The 15430-nt window shown below is 48.5% G+C and overlaps 1 protein-coding gene across 2 annotated transcripts in view; it reads left to right on the top strand.

Moving 5' to 3' along the window:
- The window catches only part of LOC126539816 (uncharacterized), a 212396-nt gene that overhangs the window by 114197 nt on the left and 82769 nt on the right, over positions 1-15430 (top strand). For both annotated transcript variants that reach the window (XM_055075745.1, XM_055075746.1), the window contains exon 21: positions 7495-7700. In XM_055075745.1, coding sequence (XP_054931720.1) covers positions 7495-7700 — 206 coding nt within the window. The remainder of the gene's footprint in view (positions 1-7494; positions 7701-15430) is intronic.

The raw sequence follows: 15430 nt of genomic DNA on the forward strand, positions 1-15430 counted from the left end.
GAAGCAGCACAGAACTGTGATGCTGTGCTGCACAGCTGATAGACATAAACTCCCTCCTTATAGGATATTTAAAAGGAAGACACTGCCTGCTCGAGAAACTTTCCCAAGAAATGTCATTGTGCGGGCAAATGAGAATGGGTGGATGACGGGTCCGATGGTGGAAGAGTGGGTTAAGATTGTGTGGCGACGGCGTCCAGGAGCCCTTTTGACAAAGAAATGGCTCCTTGTCGTCTACTCTTACTGTGGGCACTTGACCGACAACGTGAAGGCTGCGCTCGCCCAAGCGAATACGGACCTCGCTGTTATTGGCCTCGAGCTCCACCACTGGAAAAGCTGGCGCCACCGTCGGCATGACGTGCTAGGATGGATCAAGTAGACATAGCGGCCGCGTCGGCTGCATCGGGCATGCCGAAGCGAGCTGAAAATGAGTTTGAATTCCCTCGTACGCTGCGGTCCTCATTTAGTGGCGAAATTTTCCCGCTTCGAGTGTCTCCTTTACAACGCTTCAAAGCACTACAATAGGTAGTGGCTGCCCTTGAAGGCGCGCAACATGGTAGGCTACTGCTCGGTGCCGCAGGGCCGGACGCACGTAACGGAGGCCGGTGTCAGCCTTATTCACACGTAGCCGCAGGACAAGAAGCTGCGTGAAGCTTGGCTCGCGAAACATAAAACCGGCTAACAGCCATCGGCTACAACTTGGGTATGCAGCAAGCACAGACGCGAGGAAGATTTCTGCTACGGCGCCCGGTCTGCGATGTTCTGAAAACTCGCACTGAGACGCTCGCCCGAGTCCACTGCCCGACTAATGTCATGACGGTTTGGTCTATGAACTTGTCGGTGCTATAGATACTGGCAAGTTCAGTGGAGTGGAAAGGCAGCGGTAAGAAGCACATTTAAAAAAAAAATGCACTGGATTACAAAAAAGGAGCAGCGGGAAATTGCATGCTGAGAACACCGATAAACATGCAGTGCGACGCAACACGAGAAATAATATTGAAAGGTCAAAGAATTTAGAAGAAAAAAAAGATTGAATCGTCGCGACGGCACATCACATCACGGGGAGTAGGTGTCGAAGTCTCTACAATGAAATTATTTTTGAACAGCTCTGATAGCGCCCACACAACAATGGTTGCTTGCATACTGTCAAATGCTCATATTCTGTGGCCTAAAACTCATGTGGCGTCGTGTAAGCCCTAGCTTACACGACGCCACAATGCTCTGGCACGACGCCAAAATGATGTTGATGTTGATGTGGCTTCACGCGCAAACATACAGGGCGCTTGGGGGCCGTTCCAATTTCTGAGGTTTGTTGTTATTCCGAGCCACCCGATGGGGATGACACACCACCGTGACTGCACAATGAGAAGTGGAAACCATACTCCTTATCCGATACGTAAGCAATAAGTTGGTACAATTTATGCAGATACAAAATGCGTTGTGTTCAATGGCCGCTGAGTTGGGGATTTGACTTTACTACTTTTAAAACGAAACTACTGACGTAATAGTTCTGCGGAAACCCACAAGGTGGAGAGGCTGTACAGTTTAACGAGGTTTTTCTGTATTGTGTTTTCGTGAGCTTTCAGAATGTGTAGCCAAGTCTCTTTTTATATAATGCCTTAGTGCCTCTAAGGGGGGACGCGGGTCTTGAAATGGAAAAAAATCGCAAGAAAGTTGATTTTTGGGAAAGTGCATTTTCGCTATGTTTTTACATTCAAGAATCCCTCCGCGAAATCTAGAAGCTAAATCTAATCGGAAAATAATAAAAAGTCGCGCTTAAGGGGGGAGGAGGGGATCAGAATTAACTTTTTTGTTTCTTGACAGAAAGGGCTGAAATTTGGCACACACACTGCACATTGCAATAAAGAGACAATTCTAAAATTTCATCAGGATATCTTAATTAGTTTTTGTTTTATAAGAATTTATAAGTTCCTTGCTTGTGGAAAGCCTGGCACAGTAACGAAACATGATAGGGAGCTGGAAATACTTTGCATGTTTGCCCAGATGTCTAATCTACATCAAGACAGTGTTCGATTTTTTTTTTAGTGCGCTAATAATTTTTTGCTCAACATAACATGCACATGACTGTGCATCACTGCATGGAGCCATGTAGTAATTGTGAAATAATTAAATAATGGAAAGATAAAGAAACATTTCAAGACTGTCTTTAAGTACAGCACAGCTTGTGGATCACAGCAAAACAAACTGGACCAAAATCAGTCAAGCCATTGTTGTGCTACGCTTTCCACGAGCGAGGTGATTGACAAAAAAAATGCAATTGAGAAAACTGGCTGCAAAGTTTGCAAAGTTTTAAAAGCACTGCAAATTTATTAAAAAGCACCAGGGCTGTAATATTTTGAATCATTGCTGTCGGGCATCTTCTTACACCTTTGCCTCTTTATTTGGTGGGCTTTGGATGCCTTCTTCAGGCGTTCTTTATCCTTTTCTTGCGCCGTTTGGAGTAGTGCATGACCACCATTTTCACTGCCAGGCCGAGCCTGGTATCGCAGTGTACAACCACAGAACGCTGTTGGCATCTAGGGCACAGAGCTTTAGCGATCAAAGAGTTCATCGCGGAAACAGGCATAATAATGAACTCGCAGTCACAAGGGGCCTAAATTTGTTCTTGGCATCGCTGCTTCCGCTCAGTCGCTGACACTGCGCGAAGGGATTCGCGAACGCTGCATGCCTGCGCTTCTGCAGTCACCGCTGACACAAAACGCGGCTCGAGGTGCGTCTGAATCGTGCGACGATTCGTCTGGTGAGCCTTGAGTCACCATACAGTATGTAGCTCGTCGACGGTTGGGGCTCACTCGCAGGCTGCGTGTCCCTGTCGCACGATGCATCGGAAACGCACACAGTCTCTGCCGGCGATGGAGACCTTCGACCCGCGTCGCCTCCAACAACGCGATCTCGGTTGCTGACTCGCGCGGCCGTACGCACAGGTGCGAGAGCCTCCATTGGCACGTCTTCCGGTGGCTTAGTTATCAGTATCGATGTCACAGGGCGATTGTCGGCTTCGCTGCTGGAATAGCACGGTGCAAGATAACGCGGCACGTTATCCGCGTGTTCAGTCGGGTTCTCCGCTTCTCCCGCTGGCCGCCGTCTTTTTCTCGCCGTAGGAGGCTTGCGCTTCCATTTTCCGAAGGCATGCTTCATTTAAAAGTTCTTTTCGAACGAGCGACGATCCATCACTGACCTGGGAGCTTTCATAAATCCGAATTCTGCGAGTGTCAAGCGAAGAACGACGCCGGCGTGGTTTTCAAAGCAGACAACTGCCGTCCGCTGTGGTTGCCAGTTTGCCCGCTGCTGCAGCAGCAACCAATGGCGAGACGCCTTTCAGTACGGCAACCAATCGGAGGCCCGCTTTCATCGCAGGGCCCGTGTGACCGCCCTTAGCAGACCCGCGCTTCTTTTGTGTTTGTGCGTTTGTTACAAGATGGCGACGACCGAAGAATTCAGAAACGGAATGGCGAAACTTCGAGCGTTCGAACGATACCAAGATGGCGGCGTTCGGTGGCGGGAAAGACGAGTTAGGGCTCCGCGAACTGCGGTGATTTTACGCGATTTAAAGCTGTTTTCTCGCCCTACGCACTGATAAATTAATTTTTTTCGGGCACTGTTAGTGCGTTTTCAGTTAAACCATATTGATACAATGTAGATTAGGCATTGCAGATACCGAAACGCGTCGTTGCCAAAAATCAATCTTTTTTGGGATTTTCGCGATCTGATCCCCGCGTCCCCCCTTAAAGAGGCCAGGGTGAAAGCGAAATCAGCAAAATTTGGTCAAAAATGTTCAAACTTCGCGCCGTCGCCATTTGCGAACGCGGTTTTCTTCGTGCGCATTTTGCGCCAGTTCAAAATGGCGTCGGTGAAGGGCGTCATTTCTGAAGGATGCGTCCGTGCCGCCGATTGGCCAAAGCGCGCTCGCCCCCCACGCGCCTCGCTCCTATTGGTCTGGCGCTCTTTGGCACGCGCTCGACCGCTCTCGGCTTTCGCTGCGTTTGTATATCTCTGGTTTCATCGCGCCACTGTCTATGTTCTCTACATTTGTTCAGCCCCTTGCTTCGCGACGTTTGATAAGGTGTTCATTTTGCTGCCCTGATGGCTGGAAAAGATGGTCGTCTCAAGGCTACTACGCATCAAGCGGCGGTGGAATGCGCGACGGAAGGTGGCTAGGCCTGTCATACTCGCAGAGTTGCCTGTTGTTGGTCTGCCTGGACATTCTACCGGATCGAGTTCCGAGCTGCAAACTGGCACGTCTAGCATCAACACTTCGTCCGCCCACGCCATGCGTGTTGGCACAGATCATGCAGGCACTGTTTCTTTCACAACTGAAGAAAGTAGAGCACGCAGCGAGCGCCGGAAAACGTGCCTGGCGTCGCAATCTGCAATGGAACGAAAGTTCAAGCTGCTGGGTGTCGACACGAGAGAGGACGTCAACGACAGCGGAAGTGAATTTTCAATCGTGGATTTATCCGTCGTACATGACAGGGTGTCTACCAACCGGGAAAACCGGGAATTCTCAGGGAGTTTGAGTAATCTGGAAAAACTCAGGGAATTTGTGCCTCTATCAGGGAAAATTAGCTGTAATTTTATTAAAAGGGTCGAAAGTCGCGCTAATGCTGGCTCGAAAAAGACGGGAATCGTAATTAATCATCTTTGACGTCCTGTCGTCGGCTGGAGGAGTTAACAGTGTACTGTCAACGACCGACTTTCCAGATTCCCTATAATTTGGATGGCTTCGTGGAACCACCACGTACACCATAGAGTCAGTGTATGTGAACGTCTGCAATTTCGGACGCAAGAACTCTTCGCCGTCCAATTTTCCGGACGTTTTGCCGTGACCGCAGGTCCGAAACAGCGTTAAAGCCACCACTGCTGCCATTTTGATTACCTCGCCGCCTGAAACCGGCGCTCTCACACGCAGATCCGCCGGCAGCCGTAGCCACCGCTTGCAGCAGCGCTAGGCCTAGCTGCTTCGACGTTCGCTATGAAGCTTCTTGCCGTTGGGTGCCGTGTTTTTTATTGAAAGAATTCGCTGCTGTCAGCAATGCCGCGGACTCCGTCTTTGCGGTCCTCGCGATTGGCTTAGAAGCTTGGATAGCATGGTGCGTTACTTAATGCCGGTTCCCGAAAGTCAGCTTCGCCTCCTTACAGAAATGTTACTTGGTGAAGCATACGCGAAAGTATTGCAGTGAAGCGTAACAAGCGTGGGAAGGGGCTATTGCCTGGGGACACAGTATGTATTCCTTAATTATACACACGTATTTCCTGTCGCAGTATGACCACCGATATGCCTACTACGTGTACCGACAGGCCTTCAGAGCGTTTTCGAATGTGCCTGTGGAGGCTTGAGCCCTTAAGGGCAGTAAAGGACATGCATTTATTTTTTTCCAACTGGCCGACTTTTCGGATGTTCTCGCGGCCCCTAGGCAGTTCAAAGACTAGGACGTGGACTGTGCGACTGACCAAGAAGATGTTTCAAATGGTCCGTGGGGCGAACGAGTGACGAAAGGAGTACAAGAACAGAAAGGACCTACGCATTGAGGAATGAACGGGAAGGGAAGTGTGCTGCCGCCATTTTGAAGAAGCTTTAGCTCAAAAAACAGTGTTGGCTGATGTCGAGATGCAAGTGACCCTCGTCCAAACCAAAATAAACTCTTTGAAGCAGTGAAACACAACAATGAGGCATCGTGCGCGGGCTGAGAGTATGTCAGGACAGTTGAGGTTGACTTACGAGCTGTTGAGAGAGAATCTCATTTTGTGACGAAGTTCAGGTTCACGACCTGCATTGTAGCCCAAGGAACATGACCTAGAAATGGAGTCAGAATATGTTTAACGGTAACAAAGAAATCAGCTCCAGAAACTGAGCAGAAAGGCAGAAAAACAGTTTTGAGAAAACGGCTCTCAAAGTTTCACCTACTCCTCAATTCTCTAGGAGGTACCAAATTTGTAGTATTTGGGGTGTTTTCTGATGTGGGGCTTCTTGTACATGTGGCCTCTAGTCTGGTGCACTTCCCCCCTCCCCCTTTTCTTTTTATAAGGCATCCTTTGCTGCTGCTGCTGCTCTACAAAGAGCATGGTGCCTAAGTTTCAAACCAAGTGATGTGCAGAACTGTGTGGGCGTGAATATAGTTCCAGTATACCTTCAGGCAGGCCGCCTGATCGATAGCAATCTTCAGTACAATCGGAGAGGTATTTTTTTTTCCTTTTGGTAAAATCGACCATGTTACTGAATGAAGGCTCCGAGTGTCAGCAGCCTCCCAAGTCATCTTTAGTTGACAATGGCTGTAGAACTTAGGATCAGAAAGCCAGTGATAGATTTGCAGCTGCTAGGTGCTTTCCAGAATTCTACTTTTTGTATGATGCCTCAATCACTTCTGCAGCCAGGTGTCTGTGCCAGCCCAAGTGGCCTAGTGAGCAGAGCTCATGATGAGGTTCTCTTTATGAAGGAGTGGTATGATACATATTGTTATGAGCTATCGTGACAATATGATAGTAGAGTGATTGCGCAATATGCTTAGTTGCGGGTCCGAGGTGCCGATGTGCGAAATGCCTAGCCGCAGATAGAAAGAGCCGACGCGCGATGTGCTTAGTCGCGCAGTTCGAGGTGCTGACGCGCGCAGTACCTAGCCGCGCAGTCCGAGGTGCCGACGCGCGAAATGCTTAGGCGAGGGTCCGAAAAGTCAGCGCGTGACGTGCTTGATCGCAGAGTCGGAAACTCCCTAGACGCGAAACGTTTAGCCGTGTGCCCGAGGATTGCGTGCGCTATGTGCCTTTTCACGAATTCCAAACACCGTGTGCTGAAAGGATTCCGAGGATTCCGCGCGTGAACCTTGGTCGCGAAATCCGCGTCGCCAATGCTTGGAATGCTAGCCGAGAGTCTGAAACGTCCACAAACATAGGGACCGGCCACACTACCACGATGCCCGTGTAGCGCCCGTTTTGACACGTCGAGATTACGGCGAGTGGAGACGTCCAGACTCCCGAGGCGCAAAGAGCTGAGCAGACGACGTGAGCGCCGGACCAATGGCGAACCGCGCTAGAGTCACGTGGCGGGTGCGGCCAATCGCAGACTCCAACATGACCTTAAATCATTTGCTTTTTGTGCGCTTATTTCTGTATGGAAGAGATAGCTGAAGCGACAGATTTGAAGACTGAGAAATGTGCTTTCCAATGAGACCATGATGAGCGGCCCTCAGTCGCGCCGTTCCGGAGATATTGTGGCTTGAAAAACGCTGTTCTTTCTTGATTTCCGCGATATCTTTCGGCACCTTGGCTGATAAAACGAATTTTTTAGAGCACTTCTAAGTGGTTTACAGTAATGATATTTGGATATCAGATAGAAAGAGGGTGGTAGAAACTGAAAATGGGATTTTCAAAAAATCAATTTTTTGGGCAATTTTTCGCAATGCGAAAGCCGCGTTCCCCCTCAAGGGGAAATAAATGAAATGAGATCAAGCGCTGCTTTCCCTTACATCCCCCATCTTGCAGGTAGAGCCTGTTTGGTTGGCCCTGTGTGGGGCTCTGTCCTCCCAGTGCACAGCGGGCCCGAGGGATGACTACCTGCTGTGTGCGCTGACTCCTCTGCTCGAGGCGGCCCTGGGGCATTCTCGTGGTCAGGTCCATGACCGTGCCGTACATCTGTGGCAGTCGTTGTTTGCTCGCTGCCCTGGCCTCCACGTGCCGCCCAGGCTCAGGTCTGCTCCCACATATTTGCGGCTGTTTGGGCATGTTGGTTTGACATTATCACAAATAGTAGCACAGAAAAACACAGACGGACAAAGAAACAGGATGACAGGCAAGCACTAAGTACCAAGAAAGGTTTATTTTCAGTGACCCTTGTTCTGAAAACTCATTGCCATTAGACAATTGCAATTCACTTTCTTGGGAAGGTTAACTCCTTATCTGACAGGTACACAGATAGGTCACTGCGTTAAGGGGAGACATGAGTCTTCTGGCCCAAAAAATCCATAAGAAATCAACTTTTTGCAACAATTTTTTTTCGCAATCTAGACGTCCTAGAGAATCTATTGCTGCAATAATAACGCGTTCTGATCAGTACTTATTTTGTTATTGCACTCTAAAGTCAACTTCATCACCGCTTTCGCTCGCAAACGCCCCTCTAAAAGAGGTGAATCCAGTGCCTTCGTCTATGCCAACCGTTACCCGCAGCGCGACCATTTTGGAATCATTCGAAAGCTGGATCCTTCTACACTCCGTTTTAGTGGGAAAAGGGCACCAAGTCTGGCTACTATGAAGGTACATGCTTTCAAAAAAAGGGGGAATATTCGCACGGCATTGGCGCCTTTGTACCACGTGGGATAAATCCTGATCTCTGATTGGACGACCGGGAGTTTCGTTTCTCCGACAATGCAAGACGCCATGTTAGACCGCAGCGATGTTAGACATGGTTTGGACGCACGATGGCTGGCGATCAACGGAAGTTCGCGATGGCTCATGCTTTCGGGAAAAAATTGCAAGCGATGTTCTCGGATACCCCAAGTGGCGTTGGATGAAGCGGCAGTGACTGCGACCAGCACAGTGACATGCGCCAGCGAGCGAATGGCAGCTACCGAAGCTACGGCCGCGCATGCGATGCCTGCGGCCAGCAGCACATCAAGGGCAACATGCGTCGATACGCTTCTCATCACAGAAGCCGAACAAGTGGCAATTGAACGTCGTGCGGAGGAGGAATGACAGAAGCTGTTTTCGTTATCAGCTACCCGCCGAGGGCAGTCACTTATCGCAGATTCCCTTGAAGCAGCGGCGAGCAGGACTGCGTTTATGATTCTAAGCCTAGCGGCTCTAAATCACCTGCTTCGGTGCGCAAAATGCGAATTCTGCCGTGGCCCTTTGAACGTGTTAAAGGGCGGCCGGGAATATGGAGTGGCCGTGAAACCAGGGGTGAACTGTGCCATATACTGTGCCATTTGCGGCGACGTAAGCACACTTGAGCCAAGGCAGCACAGCAGTTCAAAGATGTGCTGAAAAAGACCAGCACCGGCTAGTGGCGTCTGACAAGAAGCACGCCAGAGCATAAAAGTTCATGCATACCATAAAGAAGAGGCGCATGAAAGAGAGCGATGGTGATTATGTGCCTGGTGGCTTCTAGTGCAAGGTGGACTTGAATTTCTTGCTTTAATTGCTAAGAATAAATCTAGATCATGTCCTGGAATTTCGTTTTGCGTTTTCTCAAAAGCTGCATTTCTTCTATGACACATGCTGTTGCCCACAGTATCTTTTGATGTAATAGTCCGATTTCAATTATTCTTGTTGCATTCAAAAGCTTATGAGTTTCTACATACGATAAAATTAATAAAATATGATATCCCTTATGCTGGAATTTTTTGTGGCAATACAGTGGAACCCCGTTCATACGTTTTTCACCGGACCGCGGGAAAAAAACGTAACAGCCGGGAAAACGCAACAGTGAGGAAAGCTCCGAAAATGAATGAAAATAGTGCAGCTTCAACTATAGACAATTTATTTCCACAGAGTGCGCTTAGGACTTAAAAAAGTCTAGAATGGTGGCTTGCCGTTTCTTTCGCTCGCTATAAATCGCCACACGTTTCTCAATACCCTGGAAGGCCGCATTGCTGTCAGCGTCGCTGTGAGGTGCGACGTACCTGCGGAGGAGGTCCAGAGCCGTGACGGCTTCTCCAAAGCTAGGATTTGGCAACTCCCCGGCATCATGCGGCTCGTGCTCCTTGTCGTCACCGCGCCACGGCAATGGCAACGGACGAACGAATATCCGCGGAAAATTTTGCCCTCTTTGGCGTAATCATGCCAACGTGCTAACGATTGTTTAGTACTGCTGCGGAGCGCGCGCGTCCGAGCAGCCCGGTTGCGCGCAGCGCGGCGTGGGAGAAACGTAAACAAGAGAGGAGAGCAGGCCCGATAGGCGGAGCAACGCCACGAGCAACGCCAACTTCAAGTTTCGCTTTAGCTTCGCAAAGAGTGACGTCAGGGCCTCTCCCGAGTTTCCTTCCTCCGTGAGTTGACCCGTCCAACAACCAAGCGGTGACCGTAATCACAGTGATGATAGTAAGATCATTTTTCACGAATGGCCACTTAGTGGCGGCCTCATGCGGCCTCTCGAACTGGCGTGCGGCTTCTTGCAGCCAGTTCCATAGCCAAGCCCGGCCAAGCCCAGCCAAAACTCGTCAGAAGCCAAAATGGCGGTTGGAGCGCGTTGTCTACTTTAGCCCAGGCGGGTTCGGGGTGCTAAGTTGCGACGTATCATGCGGGAACGTTTTCACAGCTACAACGTAACAGCGGGGTTCCTTATACATTGGTTCCTATGGAAGCTATGCCGGGACCGGATGAAAACGACGTAGCAGCCGGGAAAACGCAGCAGTGAGGAACGTAACAGCGGGGTTCTACTGTACAACAGATAAGAACTTTGAGCTTCATAACCACCACATTATATATCGCAATAACTTTTGTAACAGTAGAGCTAGAATTACAATGATGGTCTAATTGGGGGGGGGAGAGGGAAACGAACGATGATACGAGGCAGGGAAAAAAGCTGTGCCGGAGGGAACCGGTCAAGCGGTGTCAAACGCTCCGCATGCAGAGAAACGGCGCAAGGAAAGAGACCTGCGGCACTTTTCTTTTGTCCGCCGTTCCGTCCCGCGCTTTGTGAGGGTCATCGTATAATGGGGGTCAGGCGTAAAATTGCATCGGATAACCAGGGTTTTTTAATGCATTGCTTCTATGGGGACTTCGCCGGGACTGTGCTAATCTGTGGCAAAACCGGGGGACGTATAACCGGGGTTCCACTGTACGTCTCTCTTGCTGGAGCGGGAAATGAAACAAAAAACACTCAGACATATGGTTTGTGTGTTTTATTATTTCTCTAAGCTTTGATTCGTCTATTGCAGCAACAGATTACACAAAGAGGAGATGTTGCCTTGAATAATTCTCAAAGTCATGTGTCACCACGAGCGACGTCATAGCATGAAGATGTATACGTAGGCGCTTTAGCACATGTATGTCATCCTGCGGCTTGGAGAGCAGTGGCCGCAAGGAGAAGGGAAAACGGCGTTCGGTTTCTAACTTCAGGTCTTTCCACAGCTTTGCGATGCAGTACTTTGCAGACAAGATCGTTACTGCGCTTTGTGTGCTCTACGCTTGTCAGCTCAAAATGGCTAGACGTGGTGAGGGGTCCTTCAAGGGGGGACATGGTGTATAGAGCTGTCTTACTTAATTTTAGACCAAATTAATTAGAAGACATGGTCTTACTCAGCTTTTTCAGCTGATTACAAAAATGTGATAATTTTTCTTAGAGTAAAAATTTATGGAGATAATTAAAAGTCCATTACTGTTGTTTGTGGAGACAATAGGCAAAAAATATTGGGCAGAAAGCTATAATATTGCATGAGTGGGCCGCAGAATGTTTAAGGTATGAACTGCTGCAAGCAGTTTTCAAATCCAACAAGAATTGGCAATATAGCAGATCATCAAAGTTCACTGTTTACAGTATGGCTTGCAACACTTCTGTATCTGCTAGTGGCACTTCAACCATTATGCATTTAGCTCCATATAACAAAAAAATACAACTGTAGCTGACCTAGATCTAGAGATAGTGTTGCCACAAATAAGCAGGCTGAGTAAAAAGTTAGTTTTGAGAAAATTGAGAAAAACACAGAGAACTGGATTTATTCAGGAATATAATGAAGTATGTGCATGTCACCAGTTGTAACAAGCTAACATGCCGCTGGCACATCCCCTAGTATGTGTGCCGCAGTGTGAAACGTTTATTATCAAAAAAATAGAAAAAGAACAAAAAGAAAACAGTGTGTCATTTGCCAATTGCCAGTACTCCACATTTCACATGTAGCAGATTGTTCATGAAGAATGGGTCGCGCGTTTGGTCGACATGGCATCAACACAGATAGCGCACAAGATGAATAACTTTGATCCAAATAAATGTCATTTAATGTTGTTTGCCAATTACCAGTGCTCCGCATTTTGCACACAGCCAGATTGTTCACAAAAAACGGGGTGCACGTTTAGCCGCCACTTGCGCGGCGAACTCCGCACTGATGTGGCATCGTCGCAGATTGCACACGAGATGATTACCTCTATGGTGAGACCGCAGTCACGTTCCCCTTTGCCCACTGCTGCACCGGAAGTTGCATTTCATAGAAGACAGCAGAGCCTTTATAGAATCGGGGCTTAGCATAATGAATTGCGTCTGCATTGCATCCGAGCCAGCCACGGTGGCATCAGCGTGAGCGAGAAAACCCGATTTTTTATTGGTAGCCAGCGTTGAAGCAAAGTCTTGCAGTTTTTCTTGAGCCTTCTTCGCCTTCTCCAAGTCGTTGGATTGCAGTAGTTGCGCTGGAATGCCGCATGAACACCGGCTGCTGCCAAGACTGTTTTCATCTGCTAAGCCTATTCTGCTGTCAGGGGGAAGCTTTTGCAATGCTTGGTAGAGTAAAAACTATTGTTGGCATCTTTTAAAGCTACTGCACACTTTCAGAAGTTTAACACCCCTTGTTCCTTCTTCTGTTCGCCAAATTTATTGTTCGTAGCAAACTGAACTAGACATCGTTTCGTGCAGCATAGCACACGCCTGAGTGGCCCGGGCAGACAACAGTGAAACTATGCCAATGGCATGGAGTGTTTACGTTCACATGTCTCGGTCAACAAATGGAATTGTGCTTCGGGGCAACTCTTTTGCTGACTTTTTCTTCGTAGCCATTCTGCAAATAGAGTAGCGGTGGTGCAAACTATACAAGAAGAATTTCTCATTCAAGCAAGACCAAGATGGCTGCGATCGGAAACTTAGAACGGCTACTGCGCGTCACGGAAAAAGGCCCTTTTTTGCACGTTTATCAGGAAAAATAGAGCTCGCCGACGTGATATAAAACGCCATTACGACCAAAATTTGGTCCAAGATGCATGAAAATTTCTGAAATAATGCATCACATACTGTAGAATCTAAAAATAACATTTTCAAAAAAGGGATTTTTCTGTGATTTTTCAGTCTCTAGGACCCGTGCCCTCGCCTAACAGCCACAAGTTTGCTGAATACGTGAAGCTATGTGATATCGTCCACACTACATTGAGCCCGCACTACCGGTACAGGAAGCCGTCAAAGAGGCGAAGATGCTTCTGGGCAAGACACCCTACGGCACGACACAGTTCTGCAGCATACTACTTGGGTGGAGAAGCGAAATGCGAAAACACCCGTGCGCATAAATTTAGGTGCATATTAAAGAACCCCGTGTGGTCCAAATTTCCGGAGTCCCTCACTACAGCATGCCTCGTAATCAAATCGTAGTTTTGGCATGTAAAACCCCATAATTTATTATTATTATTATTTTTTACTGGAGTGGAAAAAGATGCAAAGAGATAAGCTCCTACAGTCTCCAGTCCAGCGTCTGATGAGAAGAATGACAAGGACACAGCTGCCTATGCATACCAAGCTTCTAGAGCCCGAGGCAGTACCACCCCAGCAGGTGACTGCAAGACTTAAGGAGATCCAACAGACATACTATAACCAAGGTACAAGAGACCTGAAGCATCTGCACCCTGGGTCTGCGGTGGCAGTGTTCGGCAGCCCAACCTCCAAGTGGTCCCTAGCAGTCATGGTCACAGAAGACCCAGGTTGCTACGAACAATAAATTTGGCGAACAGAAGAAGGAAGAAGGGGTGTTAAACTTTTTAAAGTGTGCATCCACTCCCACAGCCCCACATCAACAGATATGATGATGCCACAGCCTACTTGGACCCCAACCCCGTGGCACTAAGGCAAAGCTCAAGACAGTGGCGAAAGCCACGACGCACGTAAAGTTTCTGAAACAGTCATTTTCTTTAACTAAAGAAAGGGAGATGTGGCCCGCCGCATCATCGTATGCATCACCGGCATAGTCAGCACCACCTCCCTCCTTAGTTGTGACCAAAGCATGCCTATAAATCTCTCCAAGTGGCCAGTGTGCAGTTGTGTGTGCACCTTAGTCTGCAGTTTTCAGAGCAAAAAGAGCGCCAAGCACGCTGTGAGTGAGCTGCCCAGCTGACGTGGTAGTGGGCTTTATCACTGCAAGCTCTTCCCGCCATCGGCTTGATGTTGGATCGCACACACCGTGCCCAAACGCCGAAATTCGCAAAATGGAGCTGCATTGGCCGTGACCACCTCTGTTGGTTCAAGGTTCGTTTAGATTGACAGGACCGATTGAAATGATAATGCGACATGGAGAGAGGAAACGGCAACAATAGCAGTGCATATTTCATAAAGTGCGAAAGCATTTGTGAAGATTGGGCCAACTAGCCACGAATCATGTTGAATATGTGATAAGAACTTTGTGCCGCTTCAACAGCCATCAATCCAACTCGCAAGTGTGATCTCGGCACAGATTATTGATGAGCCACCTGTACAGACATATTAGCGGCAAGCGTTCTGCGATGGCTTGCAGTTATTGCCACAATGGCCACACAGGGTGTCTAACAACTGGGAAAACCGGGAATTCTCAGGGATTTTGAGTAATCTGGAAAAACTCAGGGAATTTGTGCCTCTATCAGGGAAAATTAGCTGTAATTTTATTGAAAGGGTCGAAAGTCGCGGTAATGCTGGCTCGAGTAACAGACAGGAATCGTAATGAATCGTCTTTGACGCCCTGTCGTCGGCTGGCGGAGTTAACAGTGTACTGTCAACGACCGGTTTTCCGGATTCCTGATAATTTGGACGGCTTTGTGGCACCGCCACATGCCCGATAGAGTCAATGTATCAGAATGTCTGAAATTTCTGACGCAAGAACTCTTCGCCGTCCGATTTTCCAGACGTTTTGCTGCGACCGCAGGTCCGAAATGGCATTAATCAAAGCCACTACCGCTGGCATTTTGATTACCTCGCCGCCTCGAACCGGCGCTCTTACAAGCAGATCCGCTGGCAGCTGTAGCCACCACTGTGGAAACGCTAGGCCTAGCGGCTTCGATGTTCGCTATGAAGCTTCTTGTCATTGGGTGCCGTTTCTTTAAAGAATTCGCTGCTGTCAGCAATGGCATGGACTCCGCCTCTGCGGTCCGCACGATTGGCTTGGAAGCTTCGTAAGCACGGTGCATTGTATAATGCCGGTTCCCGAAAGTCAGCTTCGCCTCTGTATAGAAATGTTACTTGGTGAAGCATACGCAAAAGTATTGCAGTGAAGCATAACAAGCGTGGGAAGGAGCTATTGCCACGGGACACAGTACGTATTCCTTAATTATACACACGTGTACCCGGTATTTCCTGTCACAGTACGAGCACCGATATGCCTAATACGTGTATCGACAGGCCTTCAGGGTATTTTCGAATGTGTCTGCGGCGGTTTGAGCCCTTAAGGGCTGCAAATGATATGCATTTTTTTTTTCTAACTGGCCGATTCTTCGGATGTGGACTGTGCAACTGACCAACAAGATGCTTTAAATGGTCCGTGGGACG

This window comes from Dermacentor andersoni, chromosome 2 (assembly GCF_023375885.2).
Source record: "Dermacentor andersoni chromosome 2, qqDerAnde1_hic_scaffold, whole genome shotgun sequence".
Lineage (NCBI taxonomy): Eukaryota > Metazoa > Arthropoda > Arachnida > Ixodida > Ixodidae > Dermacentor > Dermacentor andersoni.